This window comes from Anneissia japonica, unplaced genomic scaffold (genome assembly GCF_011630105.1).
Source record: "Anneissia japonica isolate Jap-2015-1 unplaced genomic scaffold, ASM1163010v1 scaffold2191_len329779_cov167, whole genome shotgun sequence".
NCBI classification, from domain to species: Eukaryota; Metazoa; Echinodermata; class Crinoidea; order Comatulida; family Comatulidae; genus Anneissia; species Anneissia japonica.
The window spans coordinates 157,265-172,576 of NW_022758203.1; the positions used below are offsets into that span (position 1 = coordinate 157,265).

The following is a 15,312-nucleotide window of genomic DNA, read 5'->3' on the forward strand; positions in this document are numbered from 1 at the left end:
TATGGTCATGATGTGCCTATATATGGTCATGATGTGATGTCATCATGACCATATTTAGGCGTGTCACATGTTTTTGTCAAATGAAATTTGATAGTCTGGACAGGACTTTAAGCTCTGTTTACACTATCACATTTTATGTGACAAATTTGTGTGGTGTGCCCATATATGTGCATGATGTGCCCATATATGGGAATGATGATGTCATGTTATACCCAAATATGGGCATATCATATTTATTTTGTCACATAACATTTGATAGAGTGGACAGAGCTTAAATCATATGTGTACTTGATTTTATTATAATTTATGTCTATTTGTTTAAATCGTGCCTGGATAAACTGACTAACACTAGAACACCCCTTTGAAATAATAGAACAATCCATCCCAAGGCACAGTATATCGATACAAACCATTACATTTTTAAAATCATAAAATATAATAAATAATGGATTTCAGCATCTAAAGTTCTCTCCAGATTATTAAATTTTCTGTTGTATGCCCATATATAGTCATGATGTGCCTATATATGGTCATGATGTGATGTCATCATGACCATATTTAGGCGTGTCACATGTTTTTGTCATAAAATTTGATAGTCTTGGCAGGGCATTATTGCAAAGATGTTTACACTTTGTTTTGCAAAATGGAAGCATGTTCTGATATGAAACTAATGATAATGAATTTTTAATTTGTAATATTTTTATTTGTTTTCCAGAACTTCAGCATGCAGTTCATAAATGCTATCATCAGTACACCAGAAGAAATGGACTTCCGTTTACACCTCCGAAATGAGTTCATGAGAACCGGTCTTAAAGATATAATACAGGTATGGCAATAATAAGTAATTAATGGGAATTTGTTTTTGTTTTCTTTCTCAAATATTGGGATTGGGCAGTACATGGGGAGGCAATCCCCTACTCTTTTCCGAAGAGTGTACTGCGTTCTTTAACGTGCATCGTAACTTCTAGCCCTCTAACTGAAATACAATGAGAGCAGCGATGGGAATTGACCAAGAAATCTCCACGGTTCAGCGCAAACAGAATGACCACCACCAGTTTTAGCCGACTGAGATAAGCTGAAATAGCTTGACTGTGAGTACTCGGCTTAAGTCTTGCAATGAAGAGAACAATATCAAAATAATGTTCTTTGTTTTTTTCAGGATTTAAGAGACACGGAGAATGATGACCTGCAGATCCAAATGAATATTTTTGATGAACATGAAGAAGATGATACTGAGGAATTCCTACAACGATTTCAAAATATCAAGTGTGAATTTTAATATCCTTTCAAAACATATAAACATTAATACTCTGCCCGCCAAACACAGAGATCTCCATGTTTTGTAACACAACGCTTGAATGCCAAACACAGAAATCTCTTTGTTTCAGTTTATGAAGATGAGATAATTACCGACATGCACTAACAAGTTGAACACTCTGTTCAGTAAGTATTTCACTATGTGTTTGTTTAAATTAGCGTAGAGCTGTATTGATTTACTTTCATGAAATTGCAATTATCTCAGCTTCGTTGTGCAAAATTGCATAAATCTCCAAAATTGAGTCATTTTAATTTTACTGTTACAGGTCACAGATTTTTTATTAGAATAAAGTGTTTGGTACCATTGTAAAGCTAAAATGTTTGTAGTTCTTGTAGTATTTACTACATCTAATCACATACGCATTTTAACGCGGAAAAGTGTTAAAATTTGCTAAAAAGTCTGGCGGTGGCTTATACTATTTTTTCAAACCCTCTGGCGGTCAGAGTGTTAACAAATGTGTGCTACAGTATACAGCCCCCTTCAGTTGGTGCAACAGTTGTGGTTCTAGCTCTCAACCTTCAGGTTGGGGTTTGAATTTTAGGTGTGCATTTTTCTTGTATCCCTGGGGGGGTGGGTGTGGGGACATTTCAGAGGGCGTGCGCCTCCTGCGCACCCCTAGATACACCATGGACTTTACACAGATTGTTTCTCTTCACCCAGGAGTGTAAGTAGTTACCTAGTAGGGTTTAGAATGCCAGATACGCTGAGTAGCTGCTGTACCACGTTATGGAAAATCCAGAGAGCTGAGTTTGTGTTCCTTAGGTGCTTATATCAGTGACCAGGGTAATAATAATGTGAAACGCATATAGGCCTTAATAAATTCATTTGGGGGGGGGGGGTGGACCACTGTTTTTGTAAGGTCTATCTGTCTCTCCATTAGAGGTTGATGTTATATTTGTACCTTAACACCTTCGTACTGATATTGAAGATGTGTTCAAGATGCTTAGACAGATTGCAGTCGGCTCTCCATTTGAAGCGGATCTGCTATCTATCCTTCAACACCTGTTGCTCATCAGAGAAGACCCATATGCAAGGTAAACACAAGGAAATTCATAACACGTTTCCAACATGTATTCTTACATACATGATTCAATTTTCTGAGTACATTATGGATGAATCTTAAGTCAGTATTAAATGATTTTTTTAAATTCAGATTGTCGTCACTTTGTATTTAGGTAGCTTATAATTTTCAGATATGGTTCCTAGATCAGAGCTATAGCTAATGAAACAAGTATTGCTTTTCTCGAAAACATGAAAACCATCTAAAGCAAGATGCTCATTCTAAAAATGTTGAGATTTAATTATTTTGATGCATGTGTGGGTGTCTGAAATTGACTGTTCTAAACAAATTTTGCAGGCCACACGTGTGTGTGGTTATAGCGCATAAAAGTCTTTTGAGGTTTTTTTGCACGACCGGTATATCACTGTATCTTATTATTACTTAAAATATTTGTTTTTTGTTATTGTACTAACTGTCTTTTTGCAATTGTATTCTTATTTTAGACCTCAGTATTACAAGTTAATTGAAGAAACAATAAGCCAGATTGTTATGCATAAGAATGGGTGTGACCCAGACTTTGTGGCTAAGAAGGTCATCGAGTTTGATATTGAACCTTTAATCGGTATGTATAATTCATTGTGGTGTTGCGTTGTAGTGAATATGATTTCGATTTTCATTCCTCAGTACTTTGTTTTTAGTATCAAGATATTTCATTTGGCCTCATTTTGACTATGTTAGTTTAATATAATTTATTGTATTATGTGTAATAATAATTATTGAAATAATAGTTAGAAGGCTTATTTATGGTTATGATATGTATACTACACTTGAAATTGGCACTTTTCTACAGCGGCCATTTTGTAGAGTAGACATACACAGCTATGCGCTGCTTCGTCGCCTAGTCAGCAGTGTAGGTGTTTAATAGCTCTATGGTTATTTTAGATAATACTGTTATGTGAAATATCTTGTTTTGAAATTTAGAATATCTTTAATATTTTTTTTTTTCCTACTTTATTAAAATTCCAGCTGATCTTACGGAGAAGGCTAAGTACGATGAGCTAAATGGCCAGATCGAAAAATTAGATAAAGATGTGAGTATTGGGTTTATTCTATAAATAGCCCAAACATTATAATGTGGAAAGATTCTTTGAAAGCACTTAAAAAATAACTAAGTGTCTCCTAAACTTATGAATAATTTTTTACATTAATTGAATATACTTAAGTGATTGAATTCCAGCTAACAAGAATATATTCATCTTTACTTGTCTTATGATGTGAGTCAATTAGGATTGACAACATTTTTGAAGTAGACTTATTAAATTGTTCTTTAAAAACTAACTCTAATATTTATTGCATCTGATGGTCTTTTTTTAATAAAAATAGTTTCAACGTGAATGTACCCTTCGACTAGAATCAGAGGCAAAGTTAACAACAATAGAGAAAAAACTGGAAGAGAAGGAGAAAGAAATAGAAGAGCTCAAAGCTCAGGTAGTTACAAACCAATCAGTTGGGCTCTTCACATCATAAACCGTTTAAAGTGCTTTTACTGTCAACATCTTTTTTTGTCTTTATAAATGTCAACATTTTTTTTTGTCTTTATAAATGATGAATTATAAATGGTAGCTGTTTTAGTCTAGATGATAAGCAGTAAATGGTAGCCAAACAGCTCTTTATACACTAACAAGGTTTATAGACAATAATAATAATAGTGTGGTTTTATATAGCGCACATATCCATCTAATGTAAGATACTCAGGGCGCTTGATAAAGCTTTTGATCACACAGTGTTATTTATCAGGTGAATGTTGAAGACCGCTGTGTTGTCATCTGATTATGACCACTGTATAGTTTAAAGCTTGTGTATCAGTAACAATTTTTAGTCCTTAAAGTGCTGCTTTCTATTCAATTTACTGTCTTTATCGATATGAGTTTTAATTGAAATAATTATTCTTAATTTCTTCATGTTTTTATCAATTTAAATGGTTATATTTTCAGATTGCTGCAGGACCTGTCTCAATCCCTAACCCAGGAGGTGTCCCAGTATGTGGACCACCGCCTCCTCCGCCACCTGGAGGAGTGCCACCTCCACCACCACCTCCTCCAGGTCCTGGAGGGGGTCCTCCACCACCCCCACCTCCCCCATTCCCAGGAGGAGCTCCACCTCCTCCTCCTCCACCATTCCCAGGTGGTGGGCCACCACCCCCACCACCATTCCCTGGCGGAGGTGCACCACCACCACCACCAGTACCAGGGGCACCTGGTGCGCCACCGCCCCCGCCTCCTCCTGGGGGTAAGACAGGGTTCTCACCGTTTTCACTGTTTTCACCTGGGTTGCCTCACGGCATGAAAGACAAGAAAAAATATAATCCTGTACAACCAATGAAACGAGCAAATTGGAACAAGGTATATATTAATGTACTTCAATCAAATACATATATAAAAAATTACATGCAAAAGAAATGTATTATTTACCTGACATTCATTTTCTAATTCAAATTTGTTAATTTAAGCTGATGACGAATACTTAAATATGTAATTAAATTTTTCAGCCTATTTTGTTTAAATTTTGTTTGGCAGCCATGAAAGGCAGTATAACTTAAGTGGAGTGAACTTAAAAATTACATTTTATTTGTTGTTCAATCAAAATTGTTTGTTCATTGTCTTATATGTTTATATTTTTGTAGGTAAACCCTAAACAATTAAAAAAGAACTCATTTTGGGTCAAAGTTCAGGAAGAATCAATGGAAGATGAGGAATTCTTTAATACACTTTCATCTGCATTTGCATCAAAACCAGGTTTGTTTTTTAATATTAATGTCATTATTTTGTATTGCTTGTAATAATGATATGATTGTTAATATTTCGTGTTATTAATATCATTGTTATGATGATGGTCTTCATGATCATCATTACCTTTATTATTATATATTTCTTATTATAATATTGATGATGTTTAAGGTAAAAAACTTGGTGGTGGAGATGGTGGAAACAATAAGAAAGTCCCTGCTAAAAAAACCAAAGAACTCAAAGTACTGGACGCCAAGTCTGCACAGAATCTTGGTAAGCAAAAAAAAAATAAATAAATAAACAAGTACTTCATGTGTGGAGAGAAACTGTGGCTTGGTAGTAACCATTCTTTCCTTACAATCCCAAGGTCCAATCAAGTGGCTGCCTAGAGCTCCGTCGAGGGTCCTGGAATAAAATCTTGTTTGAGGGTGTTGACGGACAGATCTTGCGGTTTAGGCTGCCCAAATTTGTGGGCCCAAATTTTAGACAGAAACCCATGCCAGCGGGCTCACCGCAATAATGCAGTATTGCAGCTCTGTCTAAAAGGGGATTTAGACTACATTATTAGGATCTGCAGTCACAATAACTTTATTTTGGAATGCAAAGTGATATGTCTAGTCCAACGACCTTATTGTAGCATCAGACAACAGGGAATGAGGTTCAAAACTTGTCTGAAGGAGGTCCTCATAGTTGTAGTACTATGTGTGCTATAATTGTTAGTTTTAGAAATCCAGTATATATCATGTACACCATTTGTTTAAAGTTGTCAATGTATCACTATTTGAGATGTATAATCAGAAATGTAATGTTTAATGAATGCATTTACATCTATAAAATAGTAGAAACACTGACTGGGATGTGTTTGTTACAGCTATCCTTCTTGGATCACTTCGCATTCCACACGAAGAAATGAAACGACGAATCTTGGAGGTCGATGACCTGTCTGAACAAATTCTCTCGTCACTGATAAAGAACCTGCCTGAACCGGAGCAAATCACCGCTGTCTATCAACTAAAGGATCAGTATGATGACATGACTGATGCAGAACAGTTCTGTTGCACTGTACGTGGTAGTAATAATAATAATTCTAATAATTACGGGATGAGTGGTTTTAATTTATTAATCTGATCACTCAGCTCCTCAAGTCATGCTCAAATAACCCTCATATTGAGTGTTAGGCAAGCTAGGGATATGTTTGTATGTTATGTTGTTGCTAATTCCAGTAGAACTGCACTGAATCTGCTGCGGGTCTCCATGGGCCCAGCCCAAGTTTCTGATTCCTAATTTGAGTGAGGACAGTAAAAAATTATATATATTGTTATAATTCCTAATATTAAGATTATTATTTTTAGTACTATTATTGTTATTGTTAGTATTATTACTATGATTATTACACATAGTTATAGGTGTAATTGTAATAATATAATAGTAATAATGATGATGTTGACAATGATAATTTGTCTATTCCTTATAATTTAAAAAAAATATGAATTAATTTAAATTATTTTTCATAATACTAATGAATTTATGAAGAAATTAATATATAACAAGAAAAATAGTTAATAAAATGTAGTGTACATAGATATTAGTATAATAAATATGAATTTTCAATAACTTTGGTTGTTATTTATTTATATAATACTGTAATGATAAAATAATAATCATATATTAAATTTACAAACCTAAATATTTATCATGACACAGGTTTTGTAAAAGTAATTAATCCTGTGTTTTGTTTTTGGCTTAGATCGGTGGTATCAAGCGTTTAGTCCCACGCCTACAGTCAGTCATGTTCAAGATGCACTTTGAAGAAGCGATAGGTGATATCAAACCTGACATTGTCATTGGAACCAAGTCTTGCGAGGAGTTGCTACAAAGTAAAAAGTTTGGCAAACTCTTGGAGTTGGTGTTACTTATGGGAAACTATATGAACGCCGGGTCAAGAAACGCACAATCAGTTGGGTTTGACCTCAGCTATTTAACCAAGGTCAGTTTCAAAAATTCTTATTCAAACACCTGTATGTTTTATGGCTCTTTTTATCGTATTCTTTCTAGTTGTTAGATCACCAAATTGTGTTGTTTACATGCATTTCGCCATCATATCTAGCATTCACGATGTCAATAATTTGCTGACCCCAACGCTCTCGTTCGTCATCATAAACATGTGCGCTCAATCCGACGACACTTGCGTTGGTAGTTTGTTGTTCTGGTTAGGTTTATTACATTAATATAGTGATTATTATACCAGAAATAGAAGAAAAGATCAAACTATTAATAAATAAATAAAACAAGCTTGATTTTATTAAGAAAAATATACATTATCACTTTGTAAAACGTGCCCAATCAGACTTTTTTTACGGTAATAATTGGTAATAATTAAAATACACCATTCGTAAAATACACCATTCGTAAAATTGACGTTCGTAAAATGGACGTTTTACTATAGTATTTAATTTATATTGAAACTTTTGTTGATGACTTGATTTTTTTTTTTGTAGTTGCGTGAAACGAAGTCTGCAGATAACAAGATGAATTTGATGCACTTTTTGGCTGAAACAGTTTCAACAAAATACCCTGAGGTTGTGGGCTTCACGGAGGAAATATCTCAGGCAGACAAGGCTGCTCGAGGTACGTTTCCAATCTTTATGAATTATCGATTATTAGCTTACTTTTTTTTGTTTATATAAAGACAAACTCTTGTTAGGTGGAGTGGGCACTATATAGGGGCTCTTCATAAAGTATTATTAATTTTGTTATGATTTCATTGGCTGTTGTTACTGCCACTGCTGTAGTTGCTGTCTTACCACCAAGGAGGTTACGTATTCACTCCTGTCTGTTAGCAAGATGATGCAAAAACTAATGAATGGATTATCATAAAATTTAGTGGAACGGTACATAATAATTGAAGGAAGACACCACTCAATTTTCAGTAAAAAGTTCAAAAGGCAATGTCAAGGTGACAGAAATTCAATTATTTATAGCATAAAATATTGGAATCTCCCCTCGTATTCAGGCAGCATTAAGAAAATAATGTACCTAAATTTTGATGGGCGATTTGATTATGTCAAATAATGAGGGTTTGATGCAGTTTCCAGCCTGCTTATTGTTGGTATTAAGGCATGGCAGAGTGCCATACCTTAATATATGCACTATTGAGTGACTCTAGTGTTATTTATTGTTATTTTCATACTTTTAGTTCACACTTTTGATTGTCTTTTTTTTAACCATATATTTATAGAGGATGACCCTTAAATTGTTGAAATTTTATTTTCAATTTCTTTATGCAGTGTCTGAAGAGAACATTATGAAGAGTCTTCATTCAATGGAGAAATCAATCAAAGATCTTGAGAAAGATTTGAAGGCGTTCAAACCAGCGAAGGAGGGCAATGACCGGTTCAAGGAAGTGATGTCAATATCCTTAGTCATTGGGACAATGATAATGATTATAATAATGATGATGTTGATAATGATAATAATGATGCTAACGAGAATGATGATAATGATGTTGATGATAATAATGATGTTGGTGGTAATGATTATGATGATAATGATCAGAATGATAATGATGAAAATAGTGTTGGTGATGTTGATGAGAATGATAATGATAAAAATGGTGTTGGTGATGATAATGAGGATGATGATGATGAGAATGATAATGATGAAAATGGTGTTGGTGTTGGTAATGATAATAATGATAATGATTGTGATGAGAATGGTGGTGATGATAACGATGATGATGGTTTTGGTGATAAGGCCTGTAGTGATGGTGATTAATGATGATATGATAATGGTTCATGTTGATGATTATAATAGCTAATTTGATCATGATTTGATAGTAACGCTCCATAATGGTGAAAAAATAAAAGTCTTAATTGACAACTGTAAACTGTTTATTTGTTAATTTCGAGAATATATTCCTTAACTGGAGTTTACGACTTTGTCGGTAAAGCAAGGACAGAATATGACACACTCAAAACAATGGCAGAAAAGATGCATAAATTGTTTAAGCAACTTGGTGAATATTTTAGTTTCGATACAAGTAAAAAGAATTTTGAAGAATTCTTTGGTGACATGAAAATGTTTCTTGAAGCATACAAGGTACAGTAAACATTTTTTTTTTTCAATCCACCATAAGTTCATCTTTAAGCATATTTTTTTGTATGTCATACTTAATGATGAATTCGGGGGGTTTTTTTTCGCTTTGTAGGTGTCGTTAAAAGAAAACGAAGCCAGAAAGCAACTTCTGGAGAAAGAAAAGAAGATGAAAGAAGCGAAAGAGAAAGCTGAGAAAGAGAAGAAAGCAAAGAATAACCGAACAAAACTGGTAGACATCAATGGTGAAAATGAACAAGAGGGTGTGATGGACAACCTGCTAGAGGCTCTCAAGGATGGTAGTGCGTTCACGCGAGCTGACAAGCGAAAACGTACCCCTAGGGCGCATGGAGGTTAGTAAAATATCTCTGATCTTCTCGCTTGTTTCTTTTGCGTGCTGCATAGAGTTTATTTCCAATTTTTGCTAAGATAGGTTACAATGATAAAACGGTTCATTTTGTGAATACGTACTTGGATAAATTGAGTATTACCAATTTCTTTAAAGGGAAAACACCCCCAAAATTATATGGAACAGCTGGCATTTAGTGTTCTATATAACTTACTGTATAGCTTACCATTTTGTTCTAAAAGTAAATGATTCAAAATTAAGGTGAGTATTTAAGAAGCTTATGGTTTGGTAAGTATCCGATCAGACCTGCCACAGAATGGCCCAGTCACATGATAGTGGTCACATGACAGTGGTCACATGACAGCAACTAACAACACCCTAATGTAAAGCCTTGTCCAGACTATCAAATTTTATTTGAAAAAAAAAGTTACATGCCTAAATATGGTCGTGATGATATCACATCAGGACCATATATAGGCACATCATGACTGTATATGGGCATAGAACAGAATTATCTGATACTCTAGACAGAGCTTTAAATGAGTCTTTCATTGATGATAAGGAGTTTAAATATGTGACAATTTTAATTATATTTTCTAGTGCATGTTATTTTTTATAATTGTAAATTATAACAATTAATCCTAATGAATATTCATGAGCAAAGTTATCTAATTTGAATAATGATTTGACTACGATCATGACTTTACTAAATGCTGTTTTTCTATTTGGAACTCTTGCTCGAATAACATTTTGAATGTTGAGCTGCTTTTTAACATAAAATTTTTAAATTGTCAATTTTGCAAATATATGCAATCTTTTTTTCCCATAAAAAAATAATAGATTTAGTAATAAAGTATAGAATTATGGATTTATATTCTATTATGTATGTTTTTATTCAGCTGCTAAAAAGAATGTTAAATCAGGTATGAAGATAGATGTGAACATAAAGTAACTAAGAATTTTGTAAGGGGGAATTTCTAGGATATAGGGGGAAAGCAAGGAGAGAGAAGGAAAGGGTGAAGGAAGAATCCAATACAAGCCACCAGTTTAAATCTTTTAGGTCTTACTTTAGTAAAAGTGGTGTTACTTTAGTAATATTGGTGTTAGTACTGTAGCAAAATAAGTGTTACTTAAAGCAAAAGACACTTTACTCTAGTAAATGTGGTATTAACATTAGCAAATAAAGTATTATAACAAAATGGGATTTTAACTCTAGTAAATATGGATTTACTGTAGTAAGAAAGAATTTTTTTAGAATCGTAAAGGGGGCATACTTTAACTTTAAACCAGTGAGATATCAACTTTAAAGTAAATGGGGTGATAACTGTCTACAGGCGTAGGGGTAACACTCACACTAACAGGAGATGTTCCTATTGAAAGTAATGTTCACCAAATGGGGTTTTACTTGACCAATGGGGGGGGGGGAGGTTCTCCGTCTCCCTACCCCTTCTCTCTCTACCCCTCCTGGATGAGAAATTTGCTTTGGTTAATTCATGCAATAATACATTAGGAACTAGCTGAGCAGTATATTCATTTAGTTTAGTAAAACTTAACAAGCATGTTTTAACACTCAGATCTGGATTCCACATCGTACAACTATAAAACGCTACCGTTCACCTCCGGTGAGTCTTCTCAAAGAAACCAGTGTGCATGCATGGTGCTTAGCACTGCTTACTGCCAATAAAATTAACTTGTTTGCTCGCTTGATCATAGAAATGCTTTATAGCATGGATTTTAGGTGACGTATTAAGCCTTAATCTTCGCATGAAGCGGCCATTTTTTTTATTGTAAAATCTGTGAATTAAGCTTTCTCAACTTTATTAATTATTTATTTCAACCATATTTAATGAAAATGGTTTATCTAATAGTCATTATAACCTTTTATTAATCTGGTACCACTGTATGTCCATACAAATGGTATTTAATGTATAGACACTTTACAGGTCAGTCTGGCTAGGAAGGGGATAGGGGAAGAGAATTAGGGAAGAACATATGGTGCAAATAGTAGTCTTAAAAGGCACATAGATAGATATAGGGGAGGTAGCTGGCAGTGTTAGCTTTGGGGAGGGAGAAATGAATCTTAGCGAGATTTCAAGAAATAAAACAAGATTCAAGACTGTATACCCATGAAGTTTTGACAATCTATTCCCCTCCTGCCCCACCATAACCTTAACCATTTTGTCTAGTTTCTTCTCTATATTAAATTTCTCTCACACTTTTTCCTTTCTTTTTCTCTACATTCACTATCTTATTCTCCTTTTCTACTATACCTCCAATTTCTTTATCTATCCTATCAACTTTTTCTACTTATTCCCTTTGAACCTATCCTCTATACTCTTTCCTCTTAATTCCACTCAACCCTTACCTTACTACTACATTGTTTTGTTGGGAAAAGATGATATGAGTAAGTAAACTATAATAAAACCAAATAGGAAATAGAAAGGAACAAGGGATATAACCACATTGGCGATGCTATTTGATAAGTACAGGAGACACTTGACATATAAAGCCAGCCACTCACTGCCGACAAACTCCACCCCCTATGAGTGTTAGACGACACCAATGCTGACTGCTGATTGTCAGTGGCAGTCCAAATGGATTGGCATTGAAAACAATCAGTTGCGTGTGCGTCGTGGCATTGAGTTCTTCATAGAATCGCATCGGGCGATGACTGCGGGATGTAGTGAGAGCTCGGCTTAAGAGGGATGATCAATAGGCTAAATGACTGCATGGTACATTCATCAGCTTATCAACACAATATCGCTTCAGAATCTTCCTTCATCTTCAATATAGTAATATAATTTTATCAACATATTTATTGAGTTTATAAATGCTTTGTTGAAATTAAGAAAGTATTTGTAAATGTATTGTTGTTGCATTATTGTTAATGTTGTTATATATTTATTGCTGTTGTTTTTGTTGTTCTTGTCATCATTGTCGTCATCTTCATTGTTCTTGTCATGCTAATCCAGCTGTCATTACTTCCATTGTTGATGTTTATAGTTTGACTATACCATATTATTATACAATTGTTACGTTATTGCATTTGTGTTTGTATCTTTCATTTATTTCATTTTGTGTATAATTAATTTTGAACATAATACAAAATATAGGTAGGGCAAACCATTTATTTATCTTAAAATTTCTATTTGTTTCAGCAAAATGCAAAAAAATAACCAACTAAAGGTAACATTAGCGATGTTATTTTTCAGAGCTGTCATGGTGTCACTTCTTAATAAGTTATACTCATTTTTATTGCATAAATATTAGTCTTGCTATGCTCTTTGGAATGACTCTTCGATTGACTGTTAATTGTAGAATATGGCAGTCAAGGAAACTACCTTCTTTTCAGATGTGAAGTAAATAAACATCCTAAGGCAATCCCTGCCCCCTTGGAAATAAAGCCTCTTTTCCATAGACCACAATACAGTGCATCCTCCAATTAAAGACCCTTCTAATTCCAAGTCCCTCTAAGTCTTAAAAAAAAAAATTACTAATTAGAGACCAAAGCTGCTAAAGACCATTGAAACACCAGTCACCAAAGTGATATTTAATTGGGGGTGGAGACCTGTAACAATCTTCAGTCTTTTAACTCATGCTACCCTCTATTTAAAGACCAAACCCTCAGACCACCCCAAATTTTCAAATCCTAAAGGTGGGCTCAAATTAGAAGACAGACTGTATTTGGCGATCAAAATAACATTATTTTAAATTGGCAGACTAGTATTTTTAATCCAGCGACCTTGTGTCATCAGCAAATGATTTGGGTGTGTGGGGGGAGGGGTGGGGTGGGGATTCATGCCTGTCCAATGGGGTCTATTTCCTCCCTCTGTAGTAGTATGAGAATGATAATGCGAAGCTCACTGGCTCGATTCATGCTGCAGCTCATGTACTCTTTTTTTCTTTTTTTTCTTTTTTTTTTGCCTCATACCATAGATATATATAGGGGTCATATTATATAGTTTGGGATGTGATTTAATTTCAGTTATTATAGTCTAAAGGGAGTCAGTAGTAATTTATTTGCTGAAATTACTGGAAGCTGCTAAAGACCATTGAAACACCAGTCACCAAAGTGATATTTAATTGGGGGTGGAGACCTGTAACAATCTTCAGTCTTTTAACTCATGCTACCCTCTATTTAAAGACCAAACCCTCAGACCACCCCAAATTTTCAAATCCTAAAGGTGGGCTCAAATTAGAAGACAGACTGTATTTGGCGATCAAAATAACATTATTTTAAATTGGCAGACTAGTATTTTTAATCCAGCGACCTTGTGTCATCAGCAAATGATTTGGGTGTGTGGGGGGAGGGGTGGGGTGGGGATTCATGCCTGTCCAATGGGGTCTATTTCCTCCCTCTGTAGTAGTATGAGAATGATAATGCGAAGCTCACTGGCTCGATTCATGCTGCAGCTCATGTACTCTTTTTTTCTTTTTTTTCTTTTTTTTTTGCCTCATACCATAGATATATATAGGGGTCATATTATATAGTTTGGGATGTGATTTAATTTCAGTTATTATAGTCTAAAGGGAGTCAGTAGTAATTTATTTGCTGAAATTACTGGAATTTTTGTTGGATTTGGACCTATGGGTTTGGTACTTGTGGTAAAGTACCACAGCTACTTAGAAGCTACTCATATTTATCAACTTGTTTATGTTACTCATTATTCTTTATATTTAATTATTAATTTGGTAGTTATTATTTGGATTTTTATTTGGATTTACACATATAAGGAATATAAATCATAATTACCAAACATATGTAGCATGTTATACGGTAATATATTTTGATGTATACATGAATACATGAATTTAATATGTCTTTATTGATTCTGATTATCATTACTATTATTTTTATTATCTTACTTTTCTTTTCTTAATACTAAGACCATTATTATATAATTATTTTTTAAATTTTATTTATTTATTTATTATTATTATTATTATTATTATTATTATTATTATTATTATTATTATTATTATTATTATTTTTCTGGTAGGCATCTTGTATGGAGACATGTTCACTCTTCGCCTACCAGACTATTTGCTTTTGAGTTTTGAAAGGAATTAATTATCGTATAATTATCTGATCAAATAATGTATTGCTCTATGTGTTAAGAAGTTGGATAATGTTCTGTTTCATTAGACAAAATTTGATCTTCCTTCTTTTTCTGTCATATATTATGTTATTTTGTTCACAATTACAACGGATTACTTACACATACGTTTATTAAGTTTTCGAATATAAATGTTGAGTCACTCTCAGATAGGCTTATCTTCATATGACTTCTATGAATAAATGGCTTGTACGAAGCTAGAAATCAAGTTGCTTTTACCTAGTAGCGTTCGTGTATTTATCGGCAGCAAATCTCCCCTACCATTGTTTGATTGATTGACAAAAACAAATGAAAGTGTGTACGTGGCCTGCAAAAGGTAGACCCTCCCCACCTCCCACTAACCTGCAGTGTGTTTTTCTAGCAGAATTACCTTACAACTAATTATAGTAACATTTTTCTTAATATTTATTCCTCAGTTTTTGCTTATATAGTTAGTTTTGTGTATTTTGGTGTTTTTCTTCATCTGCACAATGTTCTTTCTTAGGTTGATTTGTTTGAATGTCTAACTACTCAATAACGTTTCAATCTGTTTATAAATTAACTACTTGAATTTGTTGCGTTCATTTTATTTTATTATTATCACACCAATCCTCGTTCCCCCCCCCCCCCCAACCACAAAAAAAAAAAAAAAAAAAAAAAAAACCCTCTCT

The 15,312-nt window shown here is 34.0% G+C and overlaps 1 protein-coding gene across 1 annotated transcript in view; it reads left to right on the forward strand.

The window, feature by feature from the left end:
* Nucleotides 1-15,312, forward strand: part of LOC117125196 (protein diaphanous homolog 2-like) — a gene marked incomplete in the record, with an annotated part of 49,595 nt that overhangs the window by 32,092 nt on the left and 2,191 nt on the right. Inside the window, 15 exon segments of the mRNA XM_033271623.1 lie at nucleotides 716-826; nucleotides 1,160-1,278; nucleotides 2,236-2,352; nucleotides 2,822-2,940; nucleotides 3,345-3,409; nucleotides 3,702-3,806; nucleotides 4,313-4,720; nucleotides 5,002-5,113; nucleotides 5,276-5,377; nucleotides 5,976-6,166; nucleotides 6,852-7,091; nucleotides 7,603-7,732; nucleotides 8,392-8,516; nucleotides 9,038-9,202; nucleotides 9,312-9,549. Of these exon segments, the coding sequence (XP_033127514.1) occupies nucleotides 716-826; nucleotides 1,160-1,278; nucleotides 2,236-2,352; nucleotides 2,822-2,940; nucleotides 3,345-3,409; nucleotides 3,702-3,806; nucleotides 4,313-4,720; nucleotides 5,002-5,113; nucleotides 5,276-5,377; nucleotides 5,976-6,166; nucleotides 6,852-7,091; nucleotides 7,603-7,732; nucleotides 8,392-8,516; nucleotides 9,038-9,202; nucleotides 9,312-9,549 (2,347 nt within the window).